General features: G+C 32.4%; 5 protein-coding genes across 5 annotated transcripts; 2 read left to right on the top strand and 3 right to left on the bottom strand.

Moving 5' to 3' along the window:
* Window positions 1-12: 12 nt before the first annotated feature.
* LOC120776759 (transmembrane protein 60) lies at window positions 13-634 on the top strand. Its single transcript, XM_040107720.1, has one exon. It carries the CDS (start codon window positions 141-143, stop codon window positions 531-533), a length of 393 nt encoding a protein of 130 aa, XP_039963654.1. The 5' UTR covers window positions 13-140; the 3' UTR covers window positions 534-634.
* On the bottom strand, window positions 537-4,564 carry LOC120776755 (proline-rich protein PRCC). The gene is made up of 3 exons (XM_040107717.1): window positions 4,343-4,564; window positions 2,330-2,832; window positions 537-1,974 (listed from the first exon to the last, which is right to left on the bottom strand). The coding sequence occupies exon 3, from the start codon at window positions 1,970-1,972 to the stop codon at window positions 629-631; it is 1,344 nt and encodes a 447-aa protein (XP_039963651.1). The 5' UTR covers window positions 1,973-1,974; window positions 2,330-2,832; window positions 4,343-4,564; the 3' UTR covers window positions 537-628.
* Window positions 3,207-7,399, top strand: LOC120776757 (transmembrane protein 35A). The gene is made up of 4 exons (XM_040107719.1): window positions 3,207-3,399; window positions 6,389-6,527; window positions 6,620-6,771; window positions 6,834-7,399. The coding sequence occupies exons 1-4, from the start codon at window positions 3,280-3,282 to the stop codon at window positions 6,900-6,902; spliced, it is 480 nt and encodes a 159-aa protein (XP_039963653.1). The 5' UTR covers window positions 3,207-3,279; the 3' UTR covers window positions 6,903-7,399.
* A 242-nt stretch (window positions 7,400-7,641) lies between these two features.
* LOC120776756 (vacuolar protein sorting-associated protein VTA1 homolog) lies at window positions 7,642-9,008 on the bottom strand. The gene is made up of 3 exons (XM_040107718.1): window positions 8,765-9,008; window positions 8,536-8,686; window positions 7,642-8,457 (listed from the first exon to the last, which is right to left on the bottom strand). Exons 1-3 carry the CDS (start codon window positions 8,934-8,936, stop codon window positions 7,827-7,829), a joined length of 954 nt encoding a protein of 317 aa, XP_039963652.1. The 5' UTR covers window positions 8,937-9,008; the 3' UTR covers window positions 7,642-7,826.
* Window positions 9,009-9,474: 466 nt separating this feature from the next.
* Window positions 9,475-11,711, bottom strand: LOC120778175 (transmembrane protein 182). Its single transcript, XM_040109910.1, has one exon. It carries the CDS (start codon window positions 11,624-11,626, stop codon window positions 10,880-10,882), a length of 747 nt encoding a protein of 248 aa, XP_039965844.1. The 5' UTR covers window positions 11,627-11,711; the 3' UTR covers window positions 9,475-10,879.
* Window positions 11,712-12,872: the final 1,161 nt, after the last annotated feature.

Raw genomic sequence — 12,872 nt, 5'->3', positions numbered from 1 at the left:
GTTTCTGCCGGATAAGTTCACATATTTCACCCATTTAGATTCTCAACAATTATTTTGATCAATTGAAAAATAATCTGAGTGCTAAACAAGTTATTAAATATAGGATAATGTTGGCAATTAACGCATAATAAAACGTAATAATGACTTTAGCACATCGTGCATTGTTTACTTGGTTCATTGTGCTAGTCTTTCTCATTTTGCTATGTCTCCGATTGGATCCACGAACACACTGGAGCTGGTTTGTTACTTTCATTCCGCTATGGGTATTTGACGGAATATTAATAATTTACGTGGTTATAAAAATCATACGCAAATGGAGAAATTTAAAACGACTCAAGGAGTTGCTCATTTATTACCAATGGTACATTTGTGGTGTGTTGCTGAAAATCGCTTCTCAGCTTATGATTTGTTTGCGTTTAGAATACCCGCAGTGGGAGATATCAATATTTGTGACAATGATACCCATATGGATACTGCTTTCTGCATCAATTGTTTACGTGTTTGGTCGACTGAACAAAATTGAATCTTGGTGAAAATTACACTTTCATTTTTATACAATCTATTTGTTTAAAAAATGTAAATTAACACATTTATGTACTAAATATAGTTAAGAATTAAAGAATACATTCTAAAACCCGTATTTGCTTTGGGTTGCCTTCCGAGTTTGACGATTCGCAGACCACATTGCTTGTAATTCAGCTTCGTTGGCTTTCGCTTTGTGTGCCAGATAGGTGATTTGATGTTTTCGCCTAGTACCAGCTACCGGTTCTTCATCAACTAAAACACCAGTTGGTTGGTAGGCAGTAGAAGACGCTAAAGCTGTACGCATCCATTCTTCTCTGCTTGGTAGTACTTCGGCGCTTGAGATATCCACAACCTGTATGTTTTCTTCTCTTTTTCTTCGTTTGGAACTAGTGCCTGTCAGTGCTTGCAAAGCAGTCTTATCCAAAACAGGCTGCTCAGTTCGTTTTTCTGCCAACCGCCTCTCGTTTTCTACTTCTACATTTTCTTCCCCAGATTGTTTGTTTTCTGTAAACTTTCTTAAGAATTCTGTCGTTACGTTTGCCATTTTAACAGCACGTTCCGCGACCATAGCATTAATTTCGTTAATGCTAACTTCCGGTAGTTTGTCTTCGGAATTGAGGGAGAAGAAATCACCGGGTTCATCGCCACTGTCGTCACTGTCACTGCAGTTGACCAACGATATTTTTGCTTTATCGGTGGGTTTGTGCTTCTTTATTGGTTTTTTTATACCATCAACACCTTCGGTGTTACATGCGGGACGTCGAGTTTTTACAGCATCCGGAATAAATGGGTTGTTTGTAAGTGATGGAGTTTTTTTCACCTGAGGTGTAATATCATTTGACGCGATGCTAGGAGCAGCCTTAGCAAAATTCTGCTCTGACTTCGCTTGTGGTAGCATGCTTAATAAACTAGACTTTTTCTGTCCTTCGGGTAATTGCTTGATTTTCCCTTTTCTAGCAATATCTTTTTCAACGTCACTAAAATCTTTCAATGATGGAATTGTAATTTTAACAGGACCTTTACTGGGTGCCACATGCACAGGTTTAGGTTTAACTTCTTCAGACGATGCTACCGCCTTTTTATGTAAAAATTCATCGTCTTCTTCTTCGATAGTTGCATTATTTTCAACGGTGTTTTTGGGTAATGGAAGTTTTGCAAAAATTGGCGTTAGGTCGAACTCTTCTTCTGGTGCTTTAACTTCAATTATATTTTTTGGTTGGGGCAATAAAAGACTTTGAGATATTTTACTTTTTGAAATTGCTGTATATTCGGTTGGCGCATAATCATCTTCGTCGTCGCTTATTGTGCCTGTGCCGAGATTACCATTGACCACAGGTGTCACCGATACAACTCGTCCTTTGGTTTTAGTGTGGGAAGAGGAAACTTCTTCTTCTTCGGAATGGTCAGAATCCTCATCACTGCTGGCCGCGTAAGCAACTAAAGACATTTCTGAATAAATAAAAAACGTTATAATTGGAAAATTTACACAAAGCAATTAAGAACAAATTGCTTACAACGACAAATTTTAGCAGAATGAACAGCTGGTGGTTCATGTATACAGATATGCATTTCTAAAATGTGTTTGCGCAACGTTGGTAATAAAAAACAGTATTAAAAATTTATTTAAATCTAGATATAAAATTATAATCGAAATCTTCAGCACATTTACCAATGCTTTACATAAATTCCACAAATTTGATAGAAATAACACAAACTAAAACTTTCAAAAAAACTAAATTTGGATTAAAAAGTTTAAAAGTGGAAACACATTATAAGTTTGTCCATTACTCAAGTTCTTAATTACCAAATTTATAACATTCATTGACTCCAAAACGGAAAAGGAAGTTGTTAACTACTAGTACTGACGGAATTCATTATACTTTAGATGTCTAGGAATTTAGTTGTATTTATTTCTATAATTTATGATTTCTTAACTCTAAGGATCTGCTTGTCCACATAAAAGATGTTTTGTGTTCACTATTTTTCTTTTTTCTTATTATCTGCAAAAACAGTCACTGACGATTTTGCATGTGTATGAATATGTGTGTCAATCGATTTACAGGAAGCTGCAAACATCGCGAAGATGGCTTCGTTAGAAAACAACCACCGCAATAGCGTCTGTCTATATAGTCAACAGCATTGCCTATATTACCATCCACCGCCCTTCGTAGAGCCAAGAAACATTTAGTTTCGTTACCAGCAATTTGCCACTTTTGGCGAGCTACCGACTGACCGACCGTTTCAGTCATTTTCGAACATGAGCGCCGTGGGTTTCAATAAAAATAAACGCGCCGGGCCGGTTGTTGTCTAAACACCAAAAGAAAAATACAAATAAGAGTAAAATAAAATATGTATTTAAAATACAAAATAAGAAGAAAGTGAAAATATAGCATATATGAAATTTTTGTTTGAACAAAATTTTTGAACGATTAACACTAAAAATAGACCAAACGGTTGTCTATTTATTACGTGTATAAGGGATTTGCAGTGCGGCGCTTTGTGGGAATAGCAACAACACCAGTTTATACATACATTTGCAAATGCATACATATGTATGTATGTATGTATAAGCAAAATTTGTGCTAACAAAAAATTGAATTTAATGAACTTGTGTCATTTATACACATTTGTATGTATATTTAGTTGATTAGATTGAAAATTTTAAAAACGCTATTATATAGATATATGTATGTAAATTAAGTAAAGAAAAAGCACATTATTGAAATATAAATACTTATACATATAATTCTCAAAATGACCACATCGAATACGATAGTTTTGAAGAGTCTTTCCATACTGCTCGGATTATTCTTCATCTTTGTGGGATTACTTAAGTTGACACCAGCTATTAGCAAGGATCTATTCAAGGACTTGGTAAGCATTAAATTAAATTTAGTTAAGTTTAGTTAACACATATGTATGTGTATTCTTAGAATGTATATAGGTGAAACCATGTATCTTTTTCTTAAATGAAAAATCAATGATTCTGTTGATACATAAAGCCTTCATAATTATATGCATACATGTGTCTTACATGTATTTATGTATATCTGAGAGATACTAATATATGATTTTGTATGCTTATCGATGTACACATAAAACTGCTGTACATTTGTAAAGTATATTGCATATGCAATCCATATGGATGTACCAGGAATTATTGATTTTTTCTATTTGAATGCCTTCCAAAAATTAAAGACAAGATATTTGGGTCTGATTAATAAAACAAATTAACTTCGAAGCTAAAATACCCTTCACGAAAAAAATAGTTTCCATAAAATAACTTCATTATGATCGTTCTATCGACTATGTCCATAACAAAAAAAACTTTATAATTAACTCATCTTGTGACCGAATTTGAAAAATTCTCACTGGACGATTTATGAGGTTTTATGCATGTATGTAAATAATGAAGCATGTTTTCCTCTATTTTCTACGTTTTGCACAAGAGAGTTGTACTATACTATTTCGTGATCGTAAACGGAAATTGAGAAAACAAATGGTATATCATTTATTCGTTATGATTACAAAGGTTTTAAGATAAAATTTCTTAAATCATACATTGGTGTCCAGCATTTAAATACCACAGCTTGGTTTCTCACAACTTTTGCGATTTGGCTATTATGTCATATTTTATAAATATATTTCTGCTTTATTGAGCGATAAGTGAATATTCATGAATGTATTCGAATGAGTTAAACATTTTTCATCCTCTTCTGTTTGATTTATTGTCCATTTCCATGTTCCAATAATACCTATTATTGATCATGAAATACAACTTCCAGCTGAGCACATACTCAACCATTTATTTATTTACCTAGTTTGAGGCACTTGAAAATTTCTAAGTAGCCGAAAACATGTAGTACACCGACTTTAATTTATGTTATTGAACTCATGAAGCGCTCAACGTAATTGTACAATTAATTTTCTGTGTAAACAAAGTTTTATTGAAACACTTTTACTTGGCGGCACGAAATAAAGCTAATAAACATTTTTTTCCCGCAAAATAAACGCTATCGAAGAATATGGAATTGCAAAACGAAAATTACGAGCGGATAATAGATAAATGTCAGTATAGATATATATGTATTTCGCATCAAATACTGTATATATGTATGTACATAGTTTATAATAAAAAAAAGGTGAAAATTGAATGTTTATAGCTGTTAATATTTACACCAAATTTAAGTACGAATAATTTTACATTATTGCTTGTATATTAGTTTTCGGATATATATTTCAAAATCCTGAATACAAAAACCGCATACAACTTATTTATTACTTATAATTTATTTATTTATAATCTAAGTGGTGTATGTGGAGGAAGAAACCAGCTCATCATTTTCTGCTTTTGGCAGCTGCCTTAGCGATATTTTCCGCTCAAAATTGTGACGCTTGTCCATGACGTACATATACATATGTACATATGTATACAATTTTATAGTATAAGCAAAATAAGTATTTTTCTGAAAAAAAAATAACATAATGCATAAAAAATATGATGTAAAACATTTTTTCTTCGTTTGAGTTTTCAAAAACTGTTTTTGCAAATTATGACAGGTTTTTATAGCCCCAGAAACAATGCTGTCCTCATAGATTCTAAATCGAGGTCATTATCATGACGCCTCTCTCTACATTGTAAAAAAATTGTAAATATACACGTTGTATATATGTGTAAGTATATACATATGTCTGAATTTATATGCTTACTTCCGATTTTACTTGCTGAAACAAAAGTATTTCCTCAAGCACAAGTAACAACACATGGCATAAATTTAAATACGTATTTCAAAGATGTGAAATATTCATACAAATATACGCAATAGATAACTACATAAGTGTATGTACATCCATACGTAACGTTTGTAAATGTTTACGTTGAATACATATAAAATTATATGTATGTAAAAGAGAAAACATTCTTAACGTAAATACATATTTCAATATAAAAAGTGCAATAATTTGTAAATATATTCTTATACCTCCATATCATAGAAATATAAAATATTTTGTTTTGAACTTGAAATTTTGATGGTCTTTTGCAATGCCAATTCTTACAGTGTGAAAGCGAAAAGCGCTAATAAATTTCATAATAAAATTTTTTACATACATATATACATATCTACATATGTATGCAGATTTAAATCGTAAATACATGTGTGTAGGCAAAAACAATTTTGAACAAAAATCATATACGAAAATACTTTGTTTGCTCTCTCTGATATGTTTTATATACAAGTTATCTCTAAAACTTAAAATATACGTATTTTTTTGTGCTGAGTAAAATGATTGTAAATACAAATTGTTGAAACAAAGAGTGACAACATTTAAATAATGAAATTTTCGTTTTTTATACGCTAAACAAGATTTATTAAGTTTACCTCGAAGTTTTTACATCCAGAATGGAAACGTCGAAAATAAAATTATAAACGTCACGTGCTGAGTCGGTTTAACCATGTTTGTCTGCCCATCTGTATATAAGCAAACTAGGCCCTCAGTTTTTGATATATATTTCCGAAATTTTACAAAGGTATTTTTCTCCATATGAAGCTGCTCATTTGTCGAAACCATTGATATCGATCCACTATAACATATAGTTGCCATATAGACTGAGCGATCAAAATCAATTTACAAACCATTTTATACCCTTTTGGCTATAAAATATGCACCTGTGAGGTTTCAAAAACTGAGAAGTCAACGTTTTCTTCTTGTTTTTTGTTGAGAAAATTTAATAGAATTTCAAATTGTTAACAAAAAGTTAGAAATTTATTACTATTATGTTTTTAAATAATCAAGTTTTATATATTTTTTTTAATATTTAAGGTTATTGTTAATTTGTATTGTATTTGTTTATATTTTACAGCGAACAGAATATGTTAAATATGCCAAAGTTTTTCCGCTGGCCACAATGTTTGGCTTCAAATTGCCCTCGAAGTGGTATCGTCGAACTGTTGGTATCCTGGAAATAACTTGCGGGCTGGCTATGGCACTTATTCCATATCGTAAGTTAAAAATAAACGCATACATAATGACTTATCGAAACACTTTAAGTAATTAAATAACATTTTAAATAAATGAATAAATGAAATTGCAGATAAAGTAAAAAATGCTGCCAATGTAACTCTGTTGCTATTAATGATTTTGGGTGTCTACCAACATTGGATGGTCAGTGATCCATTCGAACGATCTGGACCGGCGCTCGTATTTACATTCATGCTAGGCGGACGACTTGTTGTATGGTATCAGGTATATAAAACTCAAATAAAGAGATTCGAATTGTACACTAGAACATTATATTCAAATTACAGACAAGTCGGAAAGACAGTGAATTAGCAGCTGCCACACAACCACAAACGAATGGCGTGAAACAGGATTAAGAACTCAATAAGACATCGTAGAAAGCAGATATTCACAATCAATCCATTTTAATAAAATATAACGCATAATTATCTATGAGAAAAAAGGTCTCGCACATCACAGCTCATCACATCAGACTTAAGATAAACATACACACATAAGTGCAATTTGCACATCAAAGCAATCAATTCAATTACAACAATGATTAAAGTGACAAACATTAATAACCATTCATAACATCATACATAAGAAATCTCGTAAACATCTCTAATTCAACATTCTCATAACTGCACAGTCACCATTTTGTATCATAAATTAATGTTTTCTTTGAAATTAAAAGTAAAACCCGTTGTAAATCCAAAAGTCTACCATGAAATGTGCTCAACACACTGTCAGTAAATATATACACATAATTATCATATAATGAACGTTTTTAACCGCACAATTTAATGAATATTGAAATAAACTAATTCATAAATGTGATGTAGTGGAACTTCATCTATCATTTAAAATTTTATTCATCGATTTTTGTTTTCAAATGAAATTCGCACGCAATTTTAATAAAAATTTCAAACTGAAAACCATTTTTTTTTGGTGATAATGTGAAGTTATTTGCAGTAAGTACAATAAAAATTAGTAAAATTTGTCCAAATGCGATGGTATGGACGCTTCCCTATAAATCTGTGTAGCAGAAATGTATTCAATAGCTTATTTAACTTCATTTCGCTTACATCTATTTTTTGTAGTAAAAATTGAGCATTAAAAGCTTTGAATTTTATTTTAGTATTTGTAACTTATTCCATACAATAATTGGTTTTTAGTACTTACTACAGCGGTATTATATAAACATATTTAGTGAATTTCGTTAGCTATATGACATATAAGCACAGCACAACTACATGTATATATTAATTGTAAAGCGGTAATACCTTTTTTGCAATAATTTAACTATCTTCACCCGTTGTTAAAAGTTTTAAAGCTTTTTGCAAATTATCAATAGCTGTTTTCACATCATCGAAATTGAGAGCAGTGCCAGCGAATTTCGTATATTTTTGCGCTTTCATTATTTGTTCTGGTGTTAATTGCAAATCGGCGACTGGTGTTGGAGGTATGTATATTCGACTTGGCTGCGCTTGCGGTACATAAGGCTCGAAACCACCAGGTTTCTCTTCATCGACTGGTGGGCTTGGTAATTTGTTGGGATTATTCAGAACCTCATCAACGGTAGGTGGAGGGCTTTGCGGTGGTGAAGGATCTGGTATCGGTACTGGACCAACTTCTTCCTCGGCTGGTGGATCTTGTGGTATAGCAGTGATTTCAGGATCACCTTCACCATCAGCTGAACCTCCACCATCACCATTTCCACCTATGGCACCACCTTCAGCTGCGAATTCATCATCACCATCTGGCATTGGACCGGGTATGGGGGTCTCGCCATTTTTAAGGCAATTATGAATGTATGCTGCCTTCCATTTGGCATATTTCCGATTGTGTATAGATTCCTCGGAGAGTTCACCAAATGTTTGCAGTACATCGTAGATAACACCACTGGAGTAGAATGCTTTTACCACATTTCTATAAAAGTAATATTGAATTGAATAAAGCTTTGTTTAAAAATTTCCTTAATTATATTACTGCACTACTTGAACTCACTTGCCAAAATTTGAGTCACGGTCTTGTTTATCAGCATAAAGGAATAATTTTAAAGCATAATTTTCTAAATGTGCCTGTGCCGCTACCTCGTTAGTAATTGCTTCATTTTCCGTTTGCTGCTTCTTCATATTTTCCAACCAATCCATTATTGCTAGAATCAAAACAAAAGTGAGTCACTTTTACGTCAATATTTGATCTCCTCTACACCCCTTGCACAAAATTTACGCACCCAATAGTAATTTGGTTTCATCTGGTTGCTGCTTTGATATTTTTAATCCAATTTGTAGAGCGTAGAGCCGCGCCCAATACGCCACAACAATATCACGCGAATCATGCTCCTGTGCGATCTTGAGGAAATGCTGGATTTGTTTTAAAGATGCTGGACACGGTGGAAATTCCATAATTTTTTGTAGATCTTAATTGCAATAATCGAATTGGACAAAACAAATGCAGCAGCTATGAAATCAGCTCTATGAAATGTCAGTAAAGCGACATCTATAGGTGAATAGACTAGTGTGGAAAAAAGTTGCCGTGTATCTTTTTAACATTTGAAGCATAATTCTAAAGAAAATGATTTCGATAATAAAAATAACACAATAATATGCTTTTAATATTGTTATTGTAATTAACTGGCCTGGGTTGTAAGCCTAAGATCCAAAGCAGGATTTTAACAGGGAGTGCTTACTTCGGTCATTTATGGACCAAGGCTTTTGAGTATATAAGGCCAAAAATTTGAATATCCAACGTACATATTTTTAAATTACAAGCCAGCTATTAAAAAAAAGAGGGTTGTATGTACTTACCATTCATGTTTGCCCTACTATCTGTGTACTGTTAATATCTCACGCTGTTTATAAACTTCCCACTAAAAGTTCTCATATAAATCAAGTAAATTGTTTTTTGTAGTGGAAATATAAAGAACAATGAAAAATCACACAATAACACTAGTTTTATTTTCTTTATTAACGATCAAGTAGAAGCGAATTATAAAGTTTAAAATGGACAAAAAACTTTGCGAAGATATCGTATTCGAAGTGTGACATCGCCGGTTTATAAGACGTAAACATGATATATTATTATAGTTGTATATATATGTATATTATTATAGAATGAACTACGTATGGATGCTTTATTGTGTAGATGTAAAATTTTTCTGCATTAATAATTTAAATACATTTAAACTTTCTATTACGATTTAAAAGATACAAAACAATTTACACATAGGTATGCTTTTCGAAAATTTGGAATGATTATTAGGTATTAATTACTTGTATATTTGTACAATATTGTTTTTAAGGCACTATTTGTTGATACATATATACAAAAAAGGCTATATATGTCGATTTTTACTTTGTGCGCCTCCAATGCTTTAACAATTTTGTGTTGCAAAATATTAAAATGATTTGTGCTTATTCAACCGTCTACTTACTGTATGTCTATATTTAATTATATGCCTATGAATATGTTGTGCGAACATAAAAAAGCAATGAAAGTTTATGCAATTTTTGTAGGAGAACGACGCACACAATTCGCGTATACTTCTTAATTACTTCATTCTTAGATACATATACTACATTTAACAATTTTTACTTAAGGCACTTTGTTATTTAATATTCGTGGACGATAATAGAGAGATATGTATTGTTCTAAAAGCAATTCGTGATGTTACCACTAATGCATGTTTGCTTACATGTGTTTTCATACTACATTCATTATTCCAATGTGAATTTCCAAATTATAATTGTGCAAATACACACAATCAGTACAAACGGCTAACGCTATTTTCGTTTTTTATTTTAAAATTATATTTGCAAGTTGAGATTCTAGTTAAAATTCGTTGTTGGACACAAATGCAAAAGTTTTTCTTCTTTAAGGCAGTCTTAAGTGACTATAAATATACTGCAAGTTAATATGTACGTAAATGCATGTCATAAGTACCAACTGCGTTTTTGGCCATTTGTGCTGAATTATGAGAGCTTTTTATAACTATACGATTTAACCTTGTGTGAATTGCATAAACTTACGACTATTATTTCGCGTTTTATTGCTTCGAGCTCTTCAAAAAAGTTGAAGTTATATATGTAAAAAAACTTTCAACTTAGAACTGGTCGTTATTTCCTTTAAATGGACGGAATTTAGGCACATGCAATGCTGCATGCTTAGATTTCGTGATTAAATAATATAGAATGTTTGAAGTCGTGTCTTTTTTATCCTTAAAATACTTTTACACTTCTTTCGTAAAACTTGTAGAACTATGTTGCATTTTTCCGCGCAATCGTTTTCTTTCGCGACTGCTCCTGTGCATTAGCAAACTAAGTTCCTCTGTCGAAAGATGACTCCACCACTAGGCTTTGCCTTGCACTAACTCAAAACGTGTTTGAGATTCTTTGAATTGTTTGCGCTTTTTCGCTTGTACGTTTTGTTCAGTAAGGAATAGAATTCCTGTCACTAAAGAAAATACTGTTCCAACGCACGCTAGCACAAATGACCAACCGAACCAATTGTTGGCGTGCTCCGGCATCCAGCCATTACGATTGCCAAAACACGCAAAAACAATAACAGCAATAGCTGCACTCACACCTGTGCCCAACATTACATACCCTATTAACTTTATAAGAGTTACAAAGTGTTTTTGGTCCGGTCCAGCGCAGAGGAAGAATACCAAGACGCCTACGCATGATACTAGCGCTCCAATAAATGCAAGTGTGTAGAAAAATTGTGTTGCAATCATGAATGCAGGCAGTAAAAATCCTCGAATCTCATCGTAGCCCGTTGTGAAGGGGTCATACACCCAGCGACAGCCGACGAAGAAACGGCGTTGACTATCGTCATTCACATCGGGTAGTGATCGAAAACAATGTACCCATAATCCTAGACGATTCAGTTTAGCACCAGTTATCCGGTCATCACTTGCCAGCCAATTGGGTGTGGCGAATGAGATGACAATCGCAACGAATGCAATCACAAACACACCAACGCCACAGGTGCCTGCCAATGTACGACGCTTCATTGATGGTACAACTACTTTGTAGTGTGTGGTCGGCAATTGTTCTTGTGAGTCCTGGCGTGCGATATGCGAAGATTTTTGCATGCTTTAGCTTGCAAACCGAAAAATTGTTTTGATTAATGCACTGTTGGTATTTTCTTTTTGGGAGTGGTGGATTGTGTTGCTACCAATTGGCAGCTGTCAAAAAGCATTCATGTGGTTGCATTTACCACAGAGTTGCTTTGCACAAACATAACAATTACATTTTTTAATTAAAAATAAATAATTATTTAATAATTAATTTATTGAGTTTGTCGAAATACTACTTAAAAATTTTTATAACGAATATGTTTAAAAAATTTATAGTACATTATGAAACTGTATTTATAAATATTTTTTTCTTGATCCAAACATAAATTAATTTCTGTTTGTTGAAGTTAGCATACAATCTGTCTGAAAGGTTTGTGTATTTGCTAAAAAGCAAATTTTTCCAATTTTCTTAGCTAATATAGTTTTACAAGCACTTTTACCGAAGCTATTTCCTGAGACTAGTATTATATTTAAAATATTTGTTTTAAGCTAAAAGTAATTTTACTTAAATAAAAAGTTAGTAACGATTTTTTGAAATTAGATGTTCACAGTTTGCCATTAGTTATGGTCAACGCTGACGTCATTATTGAAGTATTAATGGCCACTGCGAAAGGGTTTTTGTAACACACATAATGGTATACATATACAGTATGTATATATGCGGATGTTGTGTCTTCTATTTCCGCCTGTTGCCAAAAAATCAAATTGTGATTAATACCTTTTTAAATTGAAAATGTCTTTTTCACACAAAAACTTTGTAGTTGTAGGAGCGTTTGTTATATAATTCAGTAGCTGAATGCTTAAATATTTTTCAAAATCAATTTCATAATGTTTTTTTTTTAAGAAATGCATATAAGTTTTTTTTCAACGGTTGATAACCGGATGTTAATTTATTTATTTGAGACACAAAAAATGAGTTAATAAACTTGGGAGTGTCAACGTCGATCGAGTTGTTGTCGAGAACGCCCTCGTAGAGTTTTATTTCGACAGCGTGTTAGAATTAATACCGAAAGCTCTCTAATAAGTCATTTTTGTAGATACAGAATTGAAATATTTACCACATTCACAATTTATCTTATTTAATTTCAGGTTTTGAAGCTAAACAGTACCGATTAATTATGGAATTTGTCGTGAAGCGTGCTAAAATAGCTTGATGCTTATTTTATTATACTTCCTTGAGCTACTAAATGGGCATACATATGTATTTGTGTCTATTTAATATTTAAAATGTGCAAATTACAAACAAACTGACGTGTTTCAT

Source organism: Bactrocera tryoni, chromosome 5 (assembly GCF_016617805.1).
Source record: "Bactrocera tryoni isolate S06 chromosome 5, CSIRO_BtryS06_freeze2, whole genome shotgun sequence".
Classification (NCBI taxonomy): Eukaryota; Metazoa; Arthropoda; class Insecta; order Diptera; family Tephritidae; genus Bactrocera; species Bactrocera tryoni.
The sequence above is the reverse complement of the archived record's forward strand: the minus strand, read 5'-3'. Positions and strand labels throughout refer to the sequence as shown.